Source organism: Scardinius erythrophthalmus, assembly GCF_964197995.2.
Source record: "Scardinius erythrophthalmus genome assembly, chromosome: 16".
Classification (NCBI taxonomy): Eukaryota; Metazoa; Chordata; class Actinopteri; order Cypriniformes; family Leuciscidae; genus Scardinius; species Scardinius erythrophthalmus.
In genome coordinates, this window is record NC_138236.1 from 17,726,746 (window position 1) to 17,753,818 (window position 27,073).

Below are 27,073 nucleotides of genomic sequence, written 5' to 3' on the forward strand. Positions count from 1 at the left end.
TAGTGTGAATTATATTTTGAGTTTGACTTTCTTAGGGAAGCCTACTTTAAGTGGATAAAAAACATGGCTCAATGTGACTAGTTACCTCAATTCATTCCAAAAGTGAAAGAAATTTCTCAATAACAGCAAAGTAGATGTAAATGTTTACTAGTTGAAGAAATTCTCAACATTGCCATATAATACAAAAGTAAAACTATACATCAGATTTTATAGCCATATATACGTTAGCACTAATGTAGTTTACACAGAAAGGGTACAGTATTTTTGTCAAGCCTAAAGTTTTATGTTTTCTCTTCGTTTTTTTGTTGAGCAAGACCATTGAAGTTAGACTGTTCTCAAAAAGATAACGCTGGGTTTTTAATGAAACATAAAATACATCATTTAAACTCAAGGCATTCACATCAAATATAACGACTATGTGATGAACCCTTAACTTGACCTTAAATGTTTGCAAACACATGGATAGTAGAAAAAAAAACATTACTAAGAAATATTAACAATTTAATCTACAAATTTCCTCTAACTTTCAAAATGTTTAAAACATATGCCTAGTAAATTTAGCAAGGTCAAAAATTACTTCAACAATGAAGGAATGATGCAGGATTTTCAACTATACATCCTTGTGAACTGCACCGTGGAACATTAACATCTCCAACTACTTTATTCATGCATGCATATATTCCTATAGTTCCATACATCATCTAGATTGCATATTAATATACACACATCAGTCTGAGTACTGTACAAAGAGAATTTAGTCAGCAGTTCACAGAACCGTAGAACAGAGTAGATTGTATGAACAAACAGACCGATTCAGAACTACAGTAAAACACACACGCCATATTTCAAAGGGGATAAAAGCAGTTAGGCTAAGTAAAAAGAACAATGGATTCTATGTACAGTTTATCTTAACAAATAATGTTCAGAAAACTGAATGAGTTTGAATAACCTGCATTGCAGGAAACGGAGTCATCAGTAATTCGACCTTTATTCATGCATTGGGCTTTGGAAGGGAAAATGTATTGGTGATTGGGACTGAAGAGATTCTGCAGAAGCAGCAGCATGAGTCAGCTGATGGTCCTCCAAAAGATTTAGAAAAGCAAAGGCTTTGTCACATTCTGTGCATTCATAGACCACTTGTCCTACATGGGTTTCCTGGTGCTTTTGCAACTGATCAAACAATGCAAAGGATTTATAGCACATATCACACCGGAACTCGTTGTCCTGACTCAGACTTTGATGTTCAGTATGTTTCCGTTTATGTTTTGCCAGATCGTTTGCTGTAAGGTAGGTTCTGCAGCATATTGGGCACTGGTGCTGCCTTTTTGCATCATGCATTCTGCGGTGAGATATGAGATTTGGTTCCGTTTTAAAGGATTCTGAGCACACATCACACTTGTAAGGCCGTTCATTGTGTATCTGCTGATGCTGTGTAAGGTACCGTTTCTTCGTAAAACCTTTATTACAAACCAAGCACTTGAAAGGACGCGGATCCTCATGATGCTTTTTATGGTGTTCCATTAAACTGCTATTGGAGGAAAACCGTCTTTTACAGATAGGGCAAATAATGAAGTCTTCTCCAACATCAACCTCCTCTTCTTCATCACCTGCTTGAAATTGAATCCTTGAACTTTGCTTCTTAGAGGAAGAGACCGATGACTCTGAATGGCGCTTGTCTAAAGACGACAAATTTCGATTACTACAGTGGTGTTTGCGGAAAGCATCACTTCCAAGAAAGTTGTCTCCGCATTCGGTGCATTCATACTGAGTAGCAGCAGTCAAATGGCATTGTTCGTGTTCGTCAAGGTCTTTCTTAGAAGGAAAAGTCATATTACAAACGCTGCACATGTGAGAATGAACAGAAAGGTGATTTGCGAGGTCCAATGCTTGGTAAAAACTCTCAGGACATATGGGGCACTGGTAAATTTTGTCACGCTTCACAGTTTCTACACGTATAGTCTTTTCACTGGTAGGAAAGTTACTGTCCTTGGAAGCCTTTTCATTCCCGTGGCTTCGTAAATGGGTGAGAAAAAGGTGATGGTGGGTGAAGCTCATACTACAATGATTGCACTGATAAGAACATGGTCCTGACAACTGATGGCTGAGCTGATGCTTTTTTAGGTGGGAACCATGTAAGAAATACTTGTTACATTCTGGACATGAGTATGGCCTCTCTTTTGCTGGATTGCAGCCATGTTCTGAGAGCTGTTCTGGGTCTGGAAATCTTACTTGACAAATTCCACAGCGATACTTGTACTGCTCAATGTTACTTGATGAGAGGCTTTTACTGGAGATGGCTGAAGCACCTTGCTTTGTTAGAGGCTGTTGGGGTGGAATCAACGGTGGAAGCTCTTCGTCTTGCTCTGTGTGCATCTTACGATGCTCCGCCCGACTTGTTTTACAGGAAAAGGTTTCATCACAAAGGTCACAGGGAAAGTTTTCATCGCGGTGCGTAACCATGTGCTCAGCCAGTTCCGTTGGGCGTGTGAAGCTCAGGTGACATTTGGTACAGCGGTGAGCACTCTTTCTGATATGTGTTTGCTTGTGTTTGCGCAGGGTGAAGAGCGAGACAAAACCTTTACCACACATTTGACACTGAAACTCAGACTTGTGGCATCGCTGATGTTGTTGCAAGTTCGCTAGCTGAAAAAAGCATTTCCCACATTCCTCACACTCGAAGGGCTTTTCACCAAGATGACATCTTTGATGATCCTCGAGATTTTCTGATGTTAAGAATGTTTTACCACAAACATGGCAAGGAAAGTATGGTGCTGAATCCGAGTCATTGTCGCTGTCATCTTCATCTTCAAAATTTCTGTCGGGCTCTTCCTTATCTGACTCCTGACTCACACTGGCAGAGGATTTTTTCAATCCATCAGTGAGGGCTTTGACTGAATTCAATCCATGTTTTACTCTGCAGTGCTTTGTGTATGACTTTTTTACCGTATAGGTTTTGTCACATGGTTCACACCTATATACTTCAGGGTGCTCTGTTCTTGCTTTCACACTAGGTTCTTTTGAGGTGGGCAGGTGTGGATGCCAATGAGCCATCCTTTGGTGAATGGTCAGGGATTTAGCAGTCCAAAACCGCATCTCACAACGGTTACAGACAAAGGGACGACTGGGGTCATGACAAGATCTATGAAGGTCCAGGTCAGAAGGAAAACGAAACTTCTTCATGCAAATTTCACAAGTATTATCCATTTTTGCCTGATGTTGGATTTTCATATGCCTTTGCAATATACCAGCTTGAGCAAAGACTTTACTGCACACATGACATCTGTGGATATCCGATTTACGCTCTTGATCTTCACGGCCATGCTCCTCTAAATGACTTATGAGTCTCAGCCCATCTGTAAAACTCTGATCACACTCAGAACACTGATACTTGTGAACAGCATCTCCTTTTTCTGCATCATTTTCCTGGTCTTGATCTTTACATGAAAATTTAGTCTGCAGTACTCCGGTTCCTGTTGTATTTGAGCCCTTGTTAAATATTAACACAGTGTCATTTAAAGCACTATCTATTTCACCTGCACTTTCCAGGGCAGATTCATTATTTGACACAATTGTGTGACCCTTACATTTTCTTCGGTGTTTCTCCATTCTCTTTTTGGTCCAAAAACCAACATGGCATTTTGTGCAAGAAAGGGGGTATACGCCATTATGTATGCGCATATGCATACCTAGTCCAGTGCTCCTGGAAAACCGCATGTTGCACTGAGGGCATTTAAGAGGCTTGATAAGGTCACTGTTTGAACATTCACGTTGCTCGCTTATCGGACTGCTGCTTTCTTGGTTCTGCCCATACCCCTCATCAACCGGCTCTTGCTTTATGATTGGCAAGTGATTTGATATCAATTGCTGTTGATCATTAACTGACTCTTGTGGCTGATCAGATCTATGCTTTGCTAAAAAATGCTGCTGGAGCTGCGAGAACAATAAAAAACGGTCACTACAGTTAGCACAGGAAAAACCTTTTATCTTAGTGGGGCTCTTGTTTACCTCTTGAGAAGATCCAGATGATTTTGAGCTGACAACACAGGTCTTCTGGTGAATAGACAGTGCATCCCGGGTAAACAGGTCACCACACTTGTCACAAAGGACTTTTTCTTGGTTTTCCCCCTTTCCGTTGCATTTAGCCAAGTGCCGTTTCAAATAGTCTGTTCTGATGAAATGCTCTCCACAGTTAGCGCAGCCATATGGTTTTTCTCCCGTATGAAGACGTAAATGAACCTTCAGTTGTCCTGATAATTTAAAGCGTCGAGGGCAATACTCACATTGGTATTTAAATTTATTCATGTAATGCACTTGTATACGTTGCAGAAGTTTGGAAGTTTCCCTGCATGGCTGCTTTTGAACATTGTTTGTGGCAGATGGCACACTTTCCTTTGAAATCTTTTTGCATCTGATGGTGAGGTTGTGCCTGCTCAAAGTCTTTTTAGAACTGTATGTTTTGCCACATCTTTTGCAAGGAAAAGGTTTATCGGTAATGTGGAGCATGGCCATATGGCGCTTCAGATCACTCTGGGTGGACAACCGCTTAAAGCAAACTGTGCATTGCAATGGGTCACCTTCCTGTGTTTTGCTTTGGGAACTTGTGTTCAAGCTGTCGAGACTCATCTTTACAACTCGCACCTCAAGTCGTCGTTTTCCTCTGCAGCGGGCTTGGTGCAGTTTTAAATGATCATAGCGTGAGAAACAACTTTCACAAGTCTTGCACCGATAAGGCTTGACCTCTGTATGAGTGAGGATGTGATGTCTTAGATTTCTGGCTCTTAAAAATGATTTAGTGCAAAATTTGCACTTCAATACCTCACCATTTTCCCCAGGAACCACAGTGATCTCTTTCTGATTTTTTATTTCAGCAAACATCGATTTAATTTTCTCAGATCCTTTTAAACTTTCCAATCTATGTTCCTTAGATAAACCATCACAAAAAGCCTCGTGTTGCAAGCATCGATCCTGATTGTCAAAATTCTGTCCACAATGTATGCACGCATATGGAGTTTTCTTTGAATGAAGAGAGAGGTGTTTCTGGAGAAAACTTTTTGTTCTAAAACATTTAAAGCATTGTGGACATTTCTGCTCAAACCTGCCCTTCTCCTTTGTACTAGTTTTGTTTTCAGTTGATAGCTTGCCCTTGCACTGCTTTTCGTGACCATTTCTGTAGTTTTTTCTTGTAAAAATTCTCCCACATTTTCTGCAAGCAGGTTTTAACTTGTCTCCATTGCAGATTGCGTCGTGATCCTTAAATTTTCTTTTCCTGTAAAACTTCCCACACTTTAAACAAGGGAAAACAGTCTTTGCCAAGTGGGCTCTTTCGTGGAGTTTCAAATTGTTGGGAAAACGAAATGAATGTGGGCAGTATGAGCAATTATAGAGTTTGTTGGTCTTGCTTAGTGCAGTGTCTACACTTTTTTCTGCCTGTATTTCTTCAGCATTTGACGTCTGTACTGGCTGCTCCACTGTACATTTTTCTTGATGTATTTTTAGATATTCCTTTCTGTTAAAGTGTCTGCCACAAGTTAGACACGGAAAAGGCTTTTCACCAGTGTGAATGCGGATGTGACGAACCAGCCCAGCACGATTCGAGAAATGGCGTTTGCAGAACTGACATTTGGATGCAGAAGGTCCAGGCATATGAGTTAAACAATGCTCACTAAGTGCCTTTGAGTCAGCAAAGGCTTCTTGGCAGAGAGCACATTTGAACTCCTCTTTGTAAATTTTTTCTACCTTTAGAGTTCTAGCTTGGTCCTTGGGAGGGAAAAGTTCCTTAAGTTTACGTCTTCTCTCATGCACAGCCACATGTCGAAGCAGAAAAACTGGAAACTTGAACTGCATTGGGCAATCAGGGCATTTAAGCATCCCTTTTTTTGGATGGGATTGTCTGTGTTTTAACAAATCTCCAATAGATGGCAGAACTTCCCAACAGACTAAACACTGTACATTCCGCTTATGCACATTTTTGTGAGTCATTAGGTGTCCATGCCTGGCAAAGTTTTTACCACAGTCTAAACAGCGAAAAGGTTTGTTTCCTTTATGAAGTCGTAAGTGCTTTTTTAACGAGTCAGGTAAAGTAAAGGCTTTTCCACAGAAGCGACAAGAGAAAGGAAGGCTTGCATCCTTATCAGCAGATTCTTTGCTAGTTGGCTTTTGACTGGCAGGGCTTGAACTTTTCAAATTGACACCATTACCATGTTTGTGTTTGATTGCCTTTTTGGCATTTAAAAGCAATTTATGCTTTGCTAGATGGCCGTAGTATCCAGACTTGCTAGAATACACAGATGGACAAAAAGTGCATTTGTACTGTGATGCTTTTTGTACAGGCATAGTCAATGGTGACTCTTTGTCCTCATTTTTGGTATTGATAACTTGCTCTAACTCTTTTCTTTTCTTTACGTTTCCTTTGGCTGTATACTGTTTAAGCTTAACACAAGTTTGCTTGATGTGTCTATTGCGGTTGCTGGCCATGGTAAACACATCCTTACACAAAGGGCATCGATACTTTGCACCAATCTTTCCTTTGCCTTTTTTCGTGTATTCTTTGAGACACTGTTCACGCAAATGGCGTGTCCGATTGTAGGAGTACTTGAAAATGCGAGGACAGATGGGGCATTTAAACTTTGGAAACTTGCTATCTGGAACTGAAGATTTTTCATGAGGGACAATCTTTTGAGAACACTGCTCTCTTTTATGTTTGTTAAGATTCCAGGTATATTTGAAGGCTTTTCCACAGTTGTCACACTTGAAGGGCTTCTCATCTGAGTGTGATCTAAGGTGTGCTTTTAGTTGTGCTCTAAGCCTGAAAGTCTTCCCACAAACTTGACAATGCATTTGTTCAGGCGATTGTCTTGTCTTGTACACATCCATTAGTTTCACGTAGCAATCACGAAGTTCTTTGTTGGAGACGGCTGTTTCAACCATGTCTGTTATATCCGTCTTTCCGAGGGTTGACTCTGAATGTTTTGCACTCTGTACAGAAGGGTCTAGTATCAAGGGTGTGCAAGCTGCTTTACGCTTGTGTTTTTGACATTTCTGAGCACTAGGAAAGTACAATCCACAACAGTCACATCTATGATGTGTGACAACTATGTGCTTCAGTTCATGATCTTCATAATAAGCTTGTCGAACAAAGGACTTCCTACAGTATTTACAAATGAACTTTGCCTTCTCTTCGGTTAGCCCTTTAGTATATGATGGTGATGATTTTAACTTGTCATTAAGCTTGACTTCCCCACAGAAGTGTTGTGTCAATGCGCCACCAGTGAAGTGACATTCACAAGTGGCACAATACTGAGATATACTGAGATTATGGAAAGAATGTGTGCTGTGGTAGTGCTCGATAATCTCATCTATACTTTGTGTTGACCCCTGGCACTCAAAGCAATGGTAGTTTTTTCCATTACAAGTTTTTTTCTCAGTCGTCTTAAGGAGAACAACAGGTTGCAGTTTTCTCTTTTGGGTCTTGAAATATGATAAAGAATCTTTGCTTGCAATGGTGCCATTGTCAGTTAGACATTTGTGCTGTCCAGGATATAAGGAGGTTCTGGATGTCTGGTCAACACTGTGTAGTAGTGGATCTTTTGGTGCATCAGTTCCCTCATCCATCTGTTTATTAGATTCAAAAGCAGTTTTTAGAAGAACTGGCGGTTCTGTGCGATTAAACCGATTGCACTCATCAACTTGGTTTACATGTGCATTTTCCAGGTGTTTCAGTTCCTCAATGTTCTGTGTTGTACTTTTTAAACCAAAACAGGACTCAAGGAATCCAAAACTACTCCGCTCAACTTGTCCATCATCAGATGTGAAGCATTTCTGTCCTTCCAGCTGAGAAGAATCTCCATGGCCAGGTTTTGAGGATGTTTTTTTAGGATATGGTTGGTTGCTTTCTAATTGACAGCCACCAAGTGAATCTTTTCCATGGCCAGATATCCCAGTCGTCTCTTGAAATTCAGGTTTTGGAGATGTATTTTCAGAATTTGGGTTCATTCTGTCCAATTGGTAGTCACCACGTGGATCTTTTCTAATGCCAGAAATGACAAATGTCTGTTCAAGCTCAGGTTTTGATGATGCATTTTCAGCATCTGGGGTTGTCCTCTGTGATTGGCAAACACTTAGTGAATCTATGGTTAGGCAATTGTTTTCGTCTTCATTAGAAGTGGAGGAAGTCTCAATATTTGCATGATTTGAAGTGGAACCACCGTGAGAGGTATCAAGTTCTTTGCAACGCATTGTTGTTTGATCCAAAAAACAATCTAAATCACAAGAAAGAATGTCCTTTTCCTCAATTTGCCCATCTTTTGAAAAAAGCATTACACCATTCATATTATCCATGCCTTGTACTTCTGTACACGGATCCTCAGAATTTGAGATAAGTGAGTCCTCACTACAAGTATGGTTTACAGCTTTGCTCTCATCCATGGTCACTGGAGGTCCAGTGTCCTGCTGTAGATTTATTTCACTACTATCTGCTTTCACAGAACTATGGCAGACCTCAGCAGAAGAAAAGTCCATTGCATTACTTGAATTTTGGTCTCCTTCTTCTAAAGACGGACCAGCTTGTTTGCTACTAATGTTAACTTCAATGGATGAATTTAAATTGCAATCAAGATTTGCTTCCATGTCAGAGCAGCTGCTAATATCGGAATACTCCACAAGACCGGCATCTGTCTCAAAAGCAGTTTCTAATACTGCCTCGACAGAATGTGCTTCCGATGAGGACTCAACTTCTAATGAGTTAGGCAAGGGAAAGGGTGTCATGTTACCATTATATTCTCCTTTATCTTGTGACTTTTCTTGTTCAAGGTCACCTGAATTCATTACATCTTGCCAAGATGATTCACAGCATGAGTCCTGCAGAGAACCAGAATCAAAGTCTTTCATGTCCGATTCAGCAATGTCTTGCAAATCCATCATGCTTGAAAAGTTCTCCTTTTCAATGAATTGTTCTATCTCATGTGCAAGGTTCTCCTCCGATTCCACTGGAATTCCATTACATTCCATAGTTCCAACAGACATTTCTGGTCTCTGGTTAGAAAGAATCTGTGCTTGCTGGAATGCATTCCATTTTTGAGCCATCCTCGTGTTCTCCTCCAAAGGCTAGTTCTCAAACTCTGTAAGACAAATGTCCATGTGATTACCAAAACAGCACACATTTGTAAATAAAATTAAATAGGATGAAATGAAATGCTCACCGCACTTATCCACTACATATCAGTAGGAACATTATAGCTGATTTGCCCAAAGACCTGCATAAAGAAAAAAAAAAACTATTTCAAAAGCAGCATATATAAGTCAATTACTAATAAAACTGCTGTTTACTGGTATAATATGGATGTTTAAAATACTAGGCTACCACTAATAATAATAATAATAATATCATCAAACATACACTCTCCGAACTACTGCCAACTATGTAGTAGTACTGCCACAGCATCATGCTAAGACATCAGCGCTGAAGTAATCCGAAGGTAATGAATCATTAGAAATCTAAGAGCTTTTTGTTCTTGCAGAGCGCAGTTCTTGCTACTGTATGGCTTATGAAGACTTGGAACAATGTGTCCGGTCATTGTTTTTTGTAATTTTGGAGTGTTATACAGAACCAGGCCCCAATCACTCTTATTATATGCAAAAGATCCAGGATATTCAGAGGTTCTCAAACTACAGGCCTACACAAGATCAAAGATACATGGAGTGTGGGCTTCAATACATTTGAACATAAAAACGAAAAGTTTTCCCCCTTTAATGTCAAGATGAAATTAAAATGAACTATTTTTTTAATTCCTATTTTTAATGGTATTTTTCAGTATTTATTGTATATTATCCATGTACATTTTATGTTTTTATTCATGTGCCCTCTTGCAGCAACATCTCTCTCTTCTGATGACGCGTTTACTGGCATGAGTGCAGAACAACCTGTCACTCTCAGAAGATCTCAGCAATAGCAAACCACAACCATACAAACATACAATAAATTCCCTGTGCCTAAAATGAAGCCTCGCCCTATATTTTTTCTTGTTCGAGAAGCTGTTTCACACAGATATAGGTCACCATAGAGAAGAAAAGACGATCACAACTTCTGTTTCATGATGACTTTAAATGTCAGCTTGTGGATGAGGTTTGTCGAATCCAGTTCCTGGAGGACCTAAGTACCACAGTGTTTGACATCACTGATCTAGAAACTTCGTTTTCTGAAGGTAAGGTTTAAGAGTGGCCTTCTTTTTTTACACAGAATGTTCAATAATATAACCAGCAATGGAAAGAGGAAAGAGTTTGAAACAAGTTTAAAGATTGCCACAATTCCCTAAATGTAATGTAGTATTTCTCAACTGTTCTGCATAATTTGCCAAAACAAAAAGGTAGATGTCAGATCAACAATCAAAGTATATGATCAAAATACTTTAATCAGGGGTGCCCAATCCTGTTCCTGGAGATTTACCTTCCTACCACCTTCAACACACCTGTCTGTAATTATCAAATGCTATTAACTGTAAAGAAAGAGCTTCCAGTTACAGGCATGACAGTTCAAATGTTAACAAGAAAGCCATGAAGCAATAGAAGTGGACAATGCTGAGGAGGAGGAAGGCTGGTTTCACCTATTGTGAGCCAAACATGGAGAAGCTGGTGATAGTTTGTGGCTTCTACTGGTATACCAAGTTGGTCCTACAGCAAGACAATGACTTAAAACATCTCATATCATATTTACCTCATAAGAAAAAGAACAAAACTGTAGGCTTCGGAACCACTGACTTGTGGACAGTACTCCAACATATTGTTCAACAGCGCTTTGGGCAACCCGACTTTCCTGATCCCACACCCCTCTCCCCCATCACTTCTAGTCTCTCCTCTACTGTGCTCTCCAATACAGCCCAAACCTATAACTAACAGAGATACTGAATTCTGAAGACGTCAAACCATGGAATGGCCAGCACTAGGGATGCACCGAATGTTTGGCAACTCTGGCAACATTGTTGACGAAAATAGCAAAAGAAAAGTACTTTCAGTGTTCGGCCTATTAAGTAAACCGACCAAATCAATTTTGCCGAACAATGAAGTTTTTGATGAAGCGATCAAATAGTAATCAGCATAGAGTGAGGGGTGCGTGCTTTATAAATGCAGCAAACATGTCGCGGTGTGGAAGCATTTTAAAGTGTCCGAGAAAGAGGCAAAAACGGCCGTTTGCAGACACTGTTCTGCTGAATTGTCCAGAGGGGGTGCATCAGCAAAAACTTACAGCACTACAAGTTTAATTTATCAATTAAAATCAAGACACCCAACAAGACAACTTGAACTTGTTCAGCATGCAGAGTACGAGAAAGACACAGCGGCAGCAGCAGCGAAAGGAAAGTAGCTCCTCCCAGTCCCAGGACACCCACTCCATCTGTGGCTGATTTCTTAGAAAAGGCAAAAAAGTTTGCCAATGACAGTGCCAAAGCTAAAGGCATTACTAAAAGGATAATGGAATTCATCACATTGGATGATCAACCATTCTCTGTTGTAGAGGATGTTGGATTTCGCAGGCTTAAAGACTATATTGAGCCCAGTTACACCATGCCAAGTAAACAGCATTTCTCAGACGTGTGCTTACCTGAGATGTAAAACGTTGTTTCAACTCACGTCCATGAGCTCTTGGCTACAGATACTGTAGCCCTCAGCTTCACGACAGGTATGGAGCTCGGATGTAAGCCCCACCAGTATAGTGCTGCACTCACAAGAGTTTAGGGGGTCCCATACAGCTACAGCCATATCCGAGGCGTTCGCCAACATGTTTGACACTTGCCGTTTCGACCAATCTAAAGTGCATGCGGTAGTCAGTGACAACTTAAGAAATATGGCTAAAGCCATGGAAGATAGCGATCTGAAAGGCATAAGGTGTATGGCACACACATTCAACTGGTGGTCAATGAGGGATTGATGATTGATGTGATAGCGATAGGTAGGAAAATTGTTGGCCACTTTAAACATTCCCCACTTGCCTATGTGCGCCTACAATCTATCCAAAAACAATAAACAAACATATTACTAAATCTGGGTGTACCTGCAGCATGTGGCATCACCTCTACAGAGAGAACCCTGGGTCAAATACGTCTATACTTCTCAACCAATGAGTAGCATGGCCAAATATGCAACATTTATAAAATTCTAGTATTTCTTTTTTGTGACTAATGATATAGCCTATTAGTAACAGGAGTACGCCAATTCAGACTGGCATTGTGACCCGTCGTCATGTCTACATTACATATCCACGACACCATTGCATGGTGAGATTTTGCAGGTTTCAGTGGAAAAATGTATGCCTATACAGGCGCAAATGAAAATTTACATTAGTTGGTACAAAATGCCTACTCTACACTAGGGCTGTGTTCGATACATCGATACGACTGTGTGTCGCCACATACTACTTGTCGATACCAGAATCAGATATCGATTGGAAATGTACTGAAATTCATTAACAATAGAATATATAGGCTAGAACAACATATAGGCTAGAACAACATATAGGCTAGTTACCTGATATCAAAAAATGTAACCTCCCAATCGGAGCTTCACACTTGCGGTGAAAGGAAATATCTGCTAAATGTTTTACTTATTATTCTCAACCTGGCAACCATGTGCAGGCACTCTGTCTCCACTGTGGATAAAAGCACGGGCTTTATGATCTCCAGTTCAAGATTCTATTCACAGAATAGTGTAATGCATCAAGTCTGTGTTCATTTACAGGCCTGAGAGAGATTGTACATGTATGAATTACCTCAGTCTGTGCCGCATTTCTCTATTAACAAAGCAGTGAGTTTAATTGCTTCAAAAACAGTGATGTTACCAACTCCTTGCTAAGAAAGATAATGTAGCTCTTCAGTGGTGAAGCTATTTTATTGATAGAAATTGCAGGGCAGCATTGAGAAGTTTGAGTTGCTGAATGTTTCTGTGTAAGTGACTGAATGTGTGTGTGTGTGCGCTACAGTGAAGAAAGCGCATTAGTTTAGAACACTTCTAATTTAAATTATTTTTTTCTTAAATGTAGTGTCAATTTGTGCAATGCTAACCTACCAGTAACATAGAGACGTTTTTATTAATCTATTAGAATGAGTATATTATTATTTATTAGGGCTGGGTATTGTTAGGAATTTCACAATTCGATTCGATTTCGATTCTTGAGGCTTCGATTCGATTCGATTTCGATTCGATTCGATATTGATTTATTAGCTTCGATATCGATTCAATAATAAGTAAATACACAAGTAATTAAGTACCTGAGTATATTTTTAAATATTGTGTGCAGTATTACCAGGTAATACTGCACACAATATTTAAAAATATACTCAGGTACTTAATTACTTGTGTATTTACTTATTATCAATGTTTAAGAACAAATTGACCCCAGTATGTTTCCTGTCATGGTTTATTTAGCAGAACAAACTGTACAATATTGTACATGTGTTGAATACAAAACACAACTGTAACAAACAGGTGTTTTATTAACACCACTAAAGTGCATGTAACTGTAAGTAGTAGAAAGTATATTTCTTTCTTCCTATACATTCAAGTTATAAAATAAATGTAAACATAAGCACAAAATGTGCATACTCATAAAAAAAGTGCAACCATAGATATTATAACATTACAAAGTGCTATTTTGTCAACACAATAAATAACACTGCCAATTAAAAGTTCCTATTTTTGCCCTTCGAAATATTATAAAGACATGGTTACAAGTGAGACTGTGTATCATGATTCTGTACTATTCTGCTAGTTGAAAATGTATTATGCAGTAACATAATATTACTCTGAGAGTGTGTGTGGTGATTTGTGCATAAGTTACATGTCAGCGCGGCATTGCTCGTCAAGTTCGCAGAGAGCTTATTCAGTCCATTTTAAATTCTGATTTTGGCCGCCTCTCAAATGGGTTAAACCATAGATATATTGCCTAAGAAGTTCAAGTAAATGCGCTAGAAAATCCGCGCTCATTCAAGGATGTGCATTTATAGCATGAACGGAGAAAGCGCCGACACTAGCAGGATTTCATCTGAGGATAGCATATTATAATCTATATCTGTTCCGTGAGAGCAGAACGAACGAGCCTTTATTGACGTTTTTAAATCTGAAAACTCCAAAAAGCAACGAAATTGTCAGACATCCATTAGTGCATGTTCACAGAGGAAAACAACTGAAATACAGCGCTGGTTGTTCTCTCGAACGATACAGATACAGATTTGACTCACTTCTGCAGCCGTGCTTGTACAACGCTGAACGCTCTCTTTAGAGTGTTGCCCACAGCGCCGCCACTGGCCAGCGGGCTCAATCGATTCATAGGATTTGATGAATCGATATTGAATTGAGAAACAAATAATTGCAATGCATTGAAGAATCGATATTTTTACCCAGCCCTATTATTTATGTGCTTAAAAAAACAAGATGAAAACAATCAGAATATTGTACCTGGTGGGGTTAACCCAATGATTACATGAAAGGTGTATAGAGGTCTTCACGGGTCCAAAAATTCGTGCCCGAACCCGAAAGAGACCTGTAATGTGCTACAACGAACCGACCCGGACCCGTCTATTATTTCAAAAACTGGACCCGGACCCGTGAAGATCCGAGAAATGCCTAACCGGACCTGACCCGGACCCGTCTATTATTTCAAAGCTGGACCCGAAACCACCGGGAAGACACAGACCCGACTGGACCTGATTGTCACATATTCCACCTTAAACTGCTATTACAAGTCAATAAACCTGTTGCGAAAAATACAACTTTTTGTCTTAATTTAAGGAGCCATGGTAGCGTAGTGCTAGTCTCCTCTCCCTTCCTTGTAACGTTACCTGACTGGCTGTGATCATGCATTACAATCCTCCGACAAGAAAGTTATTCATGTTATTCCTCTCGTTATTCCAAGTCCAAGCTTAATCCACTCATTATTTCAGCTTCAAAAATCCACTTGATGTCACGGTGACGGATGACAAATGCCACTTTGCACATGTAACTTACATTCTGACTCGAGTTAACTCGCATAATAACTTTGACTGTTTGCCCTTTTGAACTATAATAACGATTGCTCGTTCAGTGCCATGGCCGCTGACGTTATTTTTTTGCTATCATCTCCGTGCTCTCTGCTCTGCATCGAGTCTGAATCTGACCACTAAAACTTTAAGATTAAACAAGACGGTTGTTAATTTATATTGTAAAATCTAAAGCGCAGTTTGGCGGTCCCTCACTGAAGCTCTGGTAACTGGTTGCCATAGAAACATGACACGCGCTTGAGACTGCACATGCGCGCTAGCTGGATCAACCTAAAATATTCTTTTTAACACAGTTTATTTTGAGTGTCCTAATTTTACAAGTTGCAAGTTACAAAAAAACACAAGCAGTGTCTAATCACGACCGGGTTTTCTCCGAGTCTGATCTGATGACTCCGATCGCACAGGTATTACACACAATGTTAAACAGACCCGGGACCCGAAGTAATAGATTCGGACCCGACTGATCATTTAAAATATAGACCCGAACGGGTCCTGGGTCGGGTCCCGGGTCGACGGGTCTCGGGTTCACTGTGAAGACCTCTACAGTGATACAGTACAGATGCCCTTTATAATGCAGAGGGCAACTGCCTGCTCTGCCTATACTTAGCAATGGCCCTATAGTATGCAGTGTTTAATAAGGTCAGGGGCAGGATAGTGCCCTTACCAAGAATGGTTTTCAAAAATTAAAACTCAAAACAAAACTAGATGGTATAAAACTAGGAACAATAATAAAGAAAGAGAGCCTAGATGCTATTACAAGTAAACACCAGAACATCCTGTCTCTACATCCTGAGACATAGCACACCCCTTAATTTGTATTAGATAAGGCCAAGGGGTGTCCAACCTTGCTCCTGAAAGATCATCTTCCTGCAGAGTTCCAACCTGCTATATATATTGTATTGTGGCCTCTGTATCAGGATGCATATCATGACTTTGTTGCCAATACACAGCCCCAAAATGTGTATGGAATTTCCATTACAATTTGGAATAAATTTTACAAATGATCAAGAACTTAAGAATCAAACAAGATTTAGAAAACTGACATCTTTAGTTCTCCATGGTAGCTGCAATTTTGCCAAGTAAAACATGTTCCTGGATCAAAATATTTAGTTGATCATGGATCAACATCCCTATCCGATATCATAGTCCTAACCCTATCCCTAAAGCTAACCACAACTTTTCCTTAAAATCAGAGGGAAATGATAGGTGAATAACAGCGATGTAGTAGTACCTACTTCCCTGGTTGTAAGCCTTAACTTGACAAACTGTATGTTCCTCAAATCTGATTGGCAAAATCTAATGTTGATCCAAGAACATGATGTAGGCTACTTGGTGAAATCACGTTCACTATGAAGATTCAGAGTTAAATGAGCCTATATATTGGATATGCGGTGTGATATGTTTGGTAGGGGGCAACTGGAAACATGTATAGCATCTTTACACTGATAAGCTATGGCTTCTGCACTCTCAGTGCTACATTCAGTATAGCTTTCTTAACACAACTGACAATGCTATATAACAGTTCATCATCAACCACAAATCCATTTATAGAAAGGTGATAGCATGGTGCTCTGTCAGCAGATCGGTTGTTAAATACTTATAACTGAAGATCTTGGTAGATTTCTAGTACCCCTATTCCACTGGCATGATGCCACTGCCCAATCAAGAACCATTCTGTGCATTTCCACGAAATAATTGGTTCTTCAGGCCAGGAAAATTAGCTTGGCACCTTCAAGGGTCTAAGGATCAGAGGCCAGTCAGGGACAGGATAGTGCCCTTACCAAGAATGCTATTTAGAAATTACAACTCAAAACAAAACTGGATGGTATAAAACTAGGAACAATAAAGGAAGATAGCCTAGATGCTATTATAAGTAAACACCAGAACATACTGTCTACATCCTGAGACATAGCACACCCCTTAATTTGTATTAGATAAGGCCAAGGGGTGTCCAACCTTGCTACAGAATGGCCATCTTCCTGCAGAGTTCCAACCTGCTCTGAAATTTCCAATAATGCTGGCGGACCTTGAATAGCTTGTTCAAGCACATTTAATTTGATTTGGAGAAAACTCTTCAGAAATATGGCTGTCCAGGAACAGAATTGGACATCCCTTGATAAGGCAATACCCCATTTCCTGATAGAAAGGAATAGATATAGGTAGGAATAAATAGAAAAGGTGATTCCCCAGTGTCTGTTGTGTTCTTGGACATCATGCTGATTTGAAGAACTTTGCATAATCTTGTACTGCATTGTTATCATACATTGCATTCATCACTTAATACCAACATCACTCACCTCCAGCCCCAATGCCTGCTAAATCCTATTTTTTCCCCTCTCCTGTTCTTGTTCTTGTGTGGAAACGGAGGCAAACCTTTGCATCTCTGCAATGATCAGAGATGAACAATCATTCTGGTTCTTTCTTCCAGATATACCCTATTCTTCTACCATTCCTCTCCTTTATAGTCTACATCTGAAGTTCTCAACTCTTGCCCTCAAGATCCACTTTCCTACAGAGTTTAGCTCTAAACCTAATAAAACACACCTGATCAAGCTAATCAATGGCCGTTTCTCAATACCAAATCCCCACGGACAGTACGGCAAATACGCTTATTTTACTCTTTTACTCTATTAATTAGTAAGTGCGAACTAGTGTAAACAACTACCCCAGGTAATGACATTATTTTCTTTATTTATTTAAAAAGATTTATTTTTATCGTTTTTGCCTTTTTATTTTGATAGGACAGTGAGTAGGCAGGAAATGAAGTGGGAGAGAGAAAGGGGGATGGGATTGGGAAAGGTCCACCTTAGCAAAGGCAAATCTTGAAGTTAAAATGAGGCTAAAAAACAAATATGGGACTAAGAATCTAAGGCAGGGATAGGCAACTCTGCTCCTGTTGGGACACTTTTGTCACAGATTTTAGATCCAACCCCAATTTAACACATCTACCTGTAATCCTGAAGACTATGTTTAGGTGTGTTTTAATAAGGCTGGAAGTAAAATCTGCAAAAAAAGATTGTGTAGCCAAGTACTATAAGAATGAATAACTAAATGTCAAGCCATTATATTTTTGCAATTAGTGCCAAGAATATCAAGAAAATTAAAATATAGTAAAACAAACACCAAATATAGCAACATAACTCCAGAAAGTCTCATCAGACTGGACACAATCTTATTTAATAAACTATCCAAAATAAAAATATCCAAACAAAGTGAGGCACACAGATACAGAAACATGTGCCTTGTAGCTAAGATTTGTTCTAAAGTAGTCTCAGTGCATCAGGAGTCAGACTTCACTTATCACGAGATGACAGTAGCCTATATAGCAGATAAATTGAAAGTAAATGATTTGGTGTGCAAAAGATCTTGAGCATCATTGACAAAAGCCGTATCTTGTAAAATGTGAGGTCAGTCCCACCGCACCTTATACACTGGTTATGCATGATCACAAATTTGAAAAGCACGCATTCAAAATCGATTTCAATTCCCTGCATATTGAAAGCGGCTCCCTGTTTGCCACGAATTATAGGCCTATACACAGAGTACACATGATCGCGCTTTCAAAAGCTAAAGTGAAAAAAGCATGCGCACGCATTCAATTCAAAAGTTAATATCGGAATAACTGATATCTTATAACTGAATGTATGGTGTAGCATTTGGGTCATACAGGTCATACACAGACCACAAACTGATGGGAGCAGTTCCAGTCAAAGACAAAAACTGGTTCCAAACCCTTCAGATGACACACAGCTTATACAGTCACCTACAGGATTATTAGGAACACCATACTAATACTGTGTTTGACCCCCTTTCGCCTTCAGAACTGCCTTAATTCTACGTGGCATTGATTCAACAAGGTACTGAAAGCATTCTTTAGAAATGTTGGCCCATGTTGATAGGATAGCATCTTGCAGCTGATGGAGATTTGTGGGATGCACATGCAGGGCACGAAGCTCCCGTTCCACCACATCCCAAAGATGCTCTATTGGGTTGAGATCTGGTGACTGTGGGGGCCATTTTAGTACAGTGAACTCATTGTCATGTTCAAGAAACCAATTTGAAATGATTCGAGCTTTGTGACATGGTGCATTATCCTGCTGGAAGTAGCCATCAGAGGATAGGTACATGGTGGTCATAAAGGGATGGACATGGTCAGAAACAATGCTCAGGTAGGCCGTGGCATTTAAACGATGCCCAATTGGCACTAAGGGGCCTAAAGTGTGCCAAGAAAACATCCCCCACACCACCAGCCTGCACAGTGGTAACAAGGCATGATTGATCCATGTTCTCATTCTGTTTACGCCAAATTCTGACTCTACCATCTGAATGTCTCAACAGAAATCGAGACTTATCAGACCAGGCAACATTTTTCCAGTCTTCAACTGTCCAATTTTGGTGAGCTCGTGCAAATTGTAGCCTCTTTTTCCTATTTGTAGTGGAGATAAGTGGTACCCGGTGGGGTCTTGTGCTGTTGTAGCCCATCCGCCTCAAGGTTGTGCATGTTGTGGCTTCACAAATGCTTTGCTGCATACCTCGGTTGTAACGAGTGGTTATTTCAGACAAAGTTGCTCTTCTATAAGCTTGAATCAGTCGGCCCATTCTCCTCTGACCTCTAGCATCAACAAGGCATTTTCGCCCACAGGACCACCGCATACTGGATATTTTTCCCTTTTCACACCATTCTTTGTAAACCCTAGAAATGGTTGTGCGTGAAAATCCCAGTTATTGAGCAGATTATGAAATACTCAGACCGGCCCGTCTGGCACCAACAACCATGCCACGCTCAAAATGGCTTAAATCACCTTTCTTTCCCGTTCTGACATTCAGTTTGGAGTTTAGGAGATCGTCTTGACCAGGACCACACCCCTAAATGCATTGAAGCAACTGCCATGTGATTGGTTGATTAGATAATTGCATTAATGAAAAATTGAACAGGTGTTCCTAATAATCCTTTAGGTGAGTGTATCTCCGGAACCCCAAAAGGAAACAAAAAGAAAAGGCAACATATGGAGTACAGAGTGGTTATTCCACTGTGATGTGACGCATGGTTAGTTGTCCAGTACAGTTCTAATAACACATCACAGATGCCATGCAAGCATAAGTACCTCAATTACATGGAACACAAAGCATTAATTGTAAGAAGTTTGATGAAAAATGCACAATTCTAAAAGCTATTTTTAGATTAAAATAATTTACACCAAGCAGCATATTGATTTGCTCAAGTTTTTTTTTCCCAATTAAAAGCTTCATACATAATGTTGACTCACATGAGACGAAATGTCTAGACCAAGGGTAGCCAACCCCGCTCCTGAAGGATACCCTCCTGCAGACTTCATTCTCAACCCTGCTCCAACACACCTGTGATTGAGTTGACCAATAAAATTGGCTGCAGGGTGAGGTGCGCGGTTAACTGGTTTGGGGAAAAAAAAGAAAAATAAATCATGCATCCTGAACACCTTTGATCAACCTGTTACATGTGCTTGATTAGGGCTGGAGCTAAACTCAGCAAGATGGTTGCCCTCCATGGAGCAGGACTGGCTGACCAAACCTGTCCTGGAGGTTTACCAAACCTGTCCACCCCTGCACAATTTAGTTTTCTCCAGCTAACAAACCTGAATGAACTCATTAGCTCATTAGTAGAGACTGCAGAACCCGAAATTGGTGTGCCCAAAACCGGAGACATCCAAAATCTGCATGGGTAGAAGGTCTCCGGGACAGATTTGAGAAGCACTGGCCTAGACCAGAGCTTTTCAACTCAAGTCTCCAGAACACTGGCCCTCCAGGAATTGAGTTTCAACACTAACCAAACAGCCCAAAACAAGCTTATCACAGTGTTCAGAATTACTTGCAAATTACAGAGGTTTTTTAATTAGGCTTGGAACTAAAGACCGCAGGACACCAGCCCTCCAGAACTGGAGCTGAAGAGCTCTGATCTAGACATTAGTCATCTAGAAAAAATATTTTTATTCTAATATAAAGTCGCCCCCTGCCATAAGATATACATTTGACGGAGTTACTAAATATTAGTAAATAATACTTTGTAAACATTAATAATATTTCTTGTTTTCTAACCAGTGTTCAAGACTGTACGATGCATAAACACAAAACAAGCAACCCAATCTAAAAATATACAAAAAATAAACCTACAGACACAATATAACAATGGAGCATGAGTTAAGCACATACAATCCATTGGTCCAAATAAAATGAGTATGAGCTGACGCTGTTCCTGTTGGATGAAATCAACCACAATGATCTGCTACTTCTATACACAGATCAAGGTTAGACTGCAGGCAGAGAACTCACGGCTGTCTATTCACAGTATAATGAAGCAGCCAGCCTCATAACACGAACCACCAACAATTCACAAAATAACAGGGAGATTTAATCCAAGAATGTCCATTATGAATGTTTGTAGTATGAAACTGATAAAAGGAATAAAAATCAACAAATTCACAGCACGGGTGTAAAAGCGGCAGCAGTTAGTAAACAATACTGAAATCTATTGGAGTGGATGCATGTCCAAGTCCAAGATCACAGACCAAGATCAATGACTGACATGTCCAAGAATACAGCCAAGGGAAACTAAAAAAACGAATGAAAGTGCATGTGCCTTTAGCAAGTTCATTGTAAAACAAGAAATTCATTTGCAAGCTTGAATGCACACCTGGGACCTGTCCCAAATGACGCACATTGTCCACTTGCAGTTTTGTGGACCTGCAATGTCTGCCGCAAGTGTGTGCACAAGTCCACAAGACCATAGGGTGCCCCATTTGACATTTCTAGGTTTAAGAAGGATGCTCCCAGGCATTGGGACTGATATGCCCTTGATGCACACTTTTGCCATGCTGGCCTTGACGCAGGCTGCATAGCAGATGACTAGCCTACCTGACATTCTATACACAAAAGTCTTAACAGGACAGGGTAAACAAATTAACATAACTGTAAGATTATGTAATAGATATTATCAGTAAAATCCAGTAAGCAACTGTCCTTTTGAGAGAACATTAAATGATATTGTTGTTTATGATTGAAAGATTTTCGGTGCAGTGCCCATGCTCTGAACCCTAGACAACAGAGGTGCCACATAACCTGTTTTGCAAAAAAGAACAGAAAAAATACACAAAGAAAAGCTCCAGATACACCATATGGTCAAAGGTAAATGGACAACTCCTTTTACTTAATAGGTTTGGATATTCCAGTAAATTCTCAGAGGATAATCTTAATTCTCCTGCATACAGTGACATTGTAGGTACACCGTACAGCAGGGTTGCCCAACCCTGTTCCTGGAGATCTACCTTACTGCAAAGTTCAGATCCAACCCAAATCCAACACACCTGTCTGTAATTATCAAGTGCTCCTGAAAATCTTAATGAGCTTGTTCAATTGCGTTTGATCAGGGTTGGAGCTGAACTTTGCAGGAAGGTGGATCTCCAGGAACAGGATTGGGCAACTCTACAGTATAGGATACCAATATGATACTGTAATACCCCTGTGTACAAAGAAGGTATCCATAAAGAAATGGTCTATGGAGGAACAATGTTTACTGGGTGATCAGAAACTTGGCATAAACATTTGGCCCAATTAAGGTATTCCGCAAGAGGTTTGTTTTTGCAGGGTCGGTTGAGCTTCTGTTTATGTTCGCTGATAAACGTTTAAATGTGAATCTGTTCATCCTATAAAGCAATAAAGTCTCTTCAGAAAATTTGGACTAAACCACTCAATTCATATGGATTAGTTTTTCGATCTCTTTTTAAACTTTTTGAAGCGTCAAAATAGTAGTTGCATATCGGTCAATGGAGGGACAGAAATCCCTCAGATTTCATCAAAAAGATCTTCATTTGTGCTCCGAAGATGAATGAAGGTCTTACATGACCGACATGAGGGTGAGTAATTAATTACATTTTTATTACATTACATACGTGTTCCCAGAACCACATGAAGATGTTGGGTCTGGGAACACACCATTGGCAGGGCTCAATCCGAGGGGCAGGATAAAAGGTTGTCTTTCAAATTCCCTCTGCACGCAATAGGATAGCGCTACAACCAACCAGAGCATTTTCCTACCAGTGGAGCAAGTTGATAGATTCAAATTTTGCCGTATCTAGTTGGCAAAACTACAAACACATCTACCTTTTTTTAAGAATGACTTAAGTGCCGTTCTTTGTACTTTTCTCAAAGAAAAGCTTAACTCCAAGTCCTCCAGAGTCACGAAAGACCGCTGTTCGCCAGCAGCAGCAGCCATTCTTTGTTTTCAAATAGCAGGGAACGGTTGCAACTCTGTCGTCATTATGTTAAGCCTGCCCGCCGACTCTATACACGATGTGACTGGCCTGACTAGAGTTTGTTTTTTACAGCTCGAAAGCCAACGGAGAGTTGCTAGACCACCCTGGCTGCAAAATAAAATTTGCTGCTAGGGTGCACCTAGATTTCTATGCTAAGCAGATGCAATATTTTCGCTGTGAAGCACATGCTAAGTTCGTCAGACAGCATGTCGAAAACGCAGTATAAACATATCAACTGTTTTACAACTTAAGATCAATATAATTTAATTATAAAGCAAATAAATGTATTGTAATAATTATTAAAGACAGGTGCAGTACATGTGAAACAAGTCATAAGCCTTATTCGGACAGGACTAGTTTTCCAGGTGGATGTAAGAGGAATTCATGTTTCACAGACGTACTTAATAATAAGTAATCCCGTCCGAACCTGCCAAATCAGTGTTTTTCTCAATCAACCACTAAAGATTCCAGGGCAAATTACCCACTGTTTCGGCAAACTCAACAGTCCTCTGAGAAATCTAATCTCATCCAAATGCGAATGTCAGTGATTGCTGATTCTAATGCTTGTCCTCATGTGTTTTTGACCTACCTGAGCTACCGTTTCCACACCAATCTTCGGCATGCTTTCATTTAGTTTCAATATGGATAGTATCTGACGAAAAAAATAACATATACAATCAATAAATAGAGCCAAATTGCCAAAACTGCAAAGACTGCCCATTTTAAGTGTCAGTTAAGAATAATATACTGGTTAAGATTTATCTACTCACTTATGCAAGTTTTTTTATAAACATCCACGGCTAAAAACTCATGAGGTTTACTTATATAGCCAAGGTCTTTATAATAACTTAAAATTGTTTTAACAAATAATAAATTAAAAGACATAAGTCATAGCCTACGTGATACATGCAAGCACAGCACATGACCTTCTGTAACACCCATTTCTAGAAAATACACTCCCACCTCTGTAATAAACACGGAGACGTTAGTCCCGTCCGAATCAGTACATGAAATCACAGAGTCATCATAAAATAAAAATGTACAATTCTTTTAATGCTATATTGCAGTGTTTATTATAAAATATTTATCCATGCTCATTTTTTTTAAATTCACGTGCCCTCAAAATCTTTAATCAAAATAACTTTCCCTCCCATTTGCAACATCTCTTCCCGGATGACGAGCAAGGGCGGGACAATCTGTCACTCACATAAGATTGCATCAATACCAAATGACAATAATTTTTTTCTTGTCAAAGAAACCTTTTTACCTGGGTATTCATCACAAAAGGGGAAAAAAAAGACTATCGCAACTTGTGTCGACTTAAAATGCACGCTGTAATTTTATTATGTTTGAGCTGGGGAATATGGTGCCGTCTTATAGGCTAAGCATAGCTTGTGCTGTGGATGCAGCATCATGAAAAGGAAATCATTTTCCATTACTGATGCCACTGTTTAAATACAGTTTTCAAAGTCAAAGTCTCATCAATGCGTTTGCTTTCCAAATCAACTTACATTGCATTCAAAGTATAGGCTACACTTTATCAGTTGTGCATTCTCTGGGAATCAAGCCCATGACATTTGCATTGTAATAGTGTCCTATAAGGGGAATTACAAAGATAAAGCAAGTAGTAGCCTACATGACTGGTCATCAACATGGCAGCCTCCATGAGATGACCCACCTAATGTAAAATAAATCAGCTTTTATTAGGCTACTGATATAAATACTTGAATTCATCTCATGTACTTTTCATTTAAAAGGCAAAATTAACAGGAAAAAAATAACTGAGCGCAATTTTTCATCGTGCACAGCGATGGAAAGACCATTAAATGTTAGTTTTTTTTAAATAATATTTTTTTTCCTTATATCCATCTTCTATCATTCACTGACAAGATTTTTAACAAATAATCCTAACACTTGACTCAACTCTTCAGTCACATTTGGTTCTGAAACTGTACAGGTGTTGGAAACTGGATTAGTATTGCTACCACTCTAGGTTTAATGGAAAATTATATGAATGACTTGTAAAGTCATTACTAAATGTGTAAGCTAAATGTGAGAAAAAATTTGTCTTCAAACGTGTAAATTTAATTTTGCCATCAAGTAAGATGATCAATCAGCTAACCAGTGCTGTTGACATGACAAACAAAGTTTATTATTAATATACTACTCATACTATCATAATCAATGTCATCTTGGGCTCATATACAAATGCCTGCATTCAAGTCAGAAATGTTATGCTCAGGTTGGATAACAGGGTGATGTGCATGCAGCGAGTATGCCACAAGTTACCTTACTAATAATTCTATTATAACACACTAACTTGTGTGTTATATTCTGTGTGCAGTAAGTAAAAAGCCACTGCTGTGACAGTACTCAAAGCTTTTGCATGTGGCTATTATATTGTAAAATGAAGATACATGAGGAAGGTTCATTGACAAGATGCAATAACTCCTCTCAATTCCACCAGAAGATATCATACATCTTATCTGTACATGAAAGCAAGTAAACACCCATATATTCTATGAGCAATAACATATAGTGAGAAGAATTAAAAACAGCCTGCAAAATTAGTAAAGTCAACTTACCCTAATATGCCAGTAAACATTCCAAAAGCAAACTCACTCCAGTGATCAACGTTTTGTCCTTAAACATACACTGTAAAAAAAAAAAAAAAAGAAAGAAGAAAAAAGGCTGACATCATTATCAAACATTCATGTCTAAAGGGGAAAAACTTCTGATCATAATACATTTATACATTTGTTTACACATAAAACAGTATGTTACTTTCACGAACATCTTAAACCATTTCTAATTCTTTAAACTATACAAACTAAATATATTATTAAAACAAAACAGCTATATAATAGGTTCACCATGGAAACATTTAGCCTCTAAGCGATGGAGTATGAGTCCCTCCTGACAGTGTACTGTGACAAACCAGTGGGTGTTTTAAAGTGATGCAGATTTTTAGTTATAGTGACACTTGCAACAGTCAATAAATGATCAGATGTGTCAAGTACAGTAACAACGTAAATATACGGATGCATACTGAATTAAAACGTTAACTGATGTATTTTATTTGTTATATGGTTGTTTATATAATGCTAACGGAGCAACCAGAAAGAGAAATGCACGAAGCTAAGCTGGCTGGCTAGCAACATGGAAGTCCAACGTCACAAAACAAAATGGGCTGCATGCTTGGAACCTGGAGTACGAGCACACAAACAAGAACTGGCGATCCCAGAAACTACGCAAATCAACGTCTAAATTTGCGATGTAAATCTTACCTAGTGCATTATACACTCTTAGTAGCCTATTATATTTCCCCGTTAAATAACGTAGCAAAGCAGTATAAGCTTCTCCCCATGAGCTTCTCCCCTTCAGAACGGCTCGTACTCACCGTCGTGCTCGGCTTCCTGCTGCTGTCGTTTTCCTTTGTAAGATGCACCTTCCCGTTGAGCAATGCGCACATAAGATATTCCCAAACTTTCAATCCAAGTTAAAGCTCATTGGAACACTATTCATTATTATAAAAAATCATTACGGGTTTGATGTTAGAACAATTCGATGCACATTCACCAAACAATGTGGCTCACCCGACCCCGGGATATTTCGTGACACTCCACTACTTGGACCTATGAGAAGACGGCTAAAGGAGAGGAAGACCCGCCTCCAGTTCTACGGGGCCTCCATTTCAATGTCCAACGTGTGGAAGCATTTTTTGCGCATGGTATCTTAGGAACATACCTTAAAATGGCTGCCGATGTT

General features: G+C 39.5%; 1 protein-coding gene across 4 annotated transcripts; it reads right to left on the reverse strand.

Moving 5' to 3' along the window:
* Positions 1-136: 136 nt before the first annotated feature.
* znf1035 (zinc finger protein 1035) lies at positions 137-27,073 on the reverse strand. 4 transcript variants are annotated; one of them, XM_081389277.1, is made up of 6 exons: positions 26,706-27,061; positions 25,891-25,960; positions 23,895-23,957; positions 20,288-20,430; positions 9,198-9,251; positions 137-9,116 (listed from the first exon to the last, which is right to left on the reverse strand). In XM_081389277.1, exon 6 carries the CDS (start codon positions 9,079-9,081, stop codon positions 988-990), a length of 8,094 nt encoding a protein of 2,697 aa, XP_081245403.1. In that variant the 5' UTR covers positions 9,082-9,116; positions 9,198-9,251; positions 20,288-20,430; positions 23,895-23,957; positions 25,891-25,960; positions 26,706-27,061; the 3' UTR covers positions 137-987. The 4 variants fall into 4 exon arrangements, with proteins under 4 accessions (XP_081245403.1, XP_081245402.1, XP_081245404.1 ...); XM_081389276.1 differs by lacking the exon at positions 23,895-23,957; XM_081389278.1 differs by lacking the exon at positions 20,288-20,430.

Coding starts and splice junctions, on each gene's coding strand:
- znf1035 (XM_081389279.1), bottom strand. CDS start 9,081: ATGGCTCAAAAATGGAATGCATTCCAGCAAGCACAGATTCTTTCTAAC.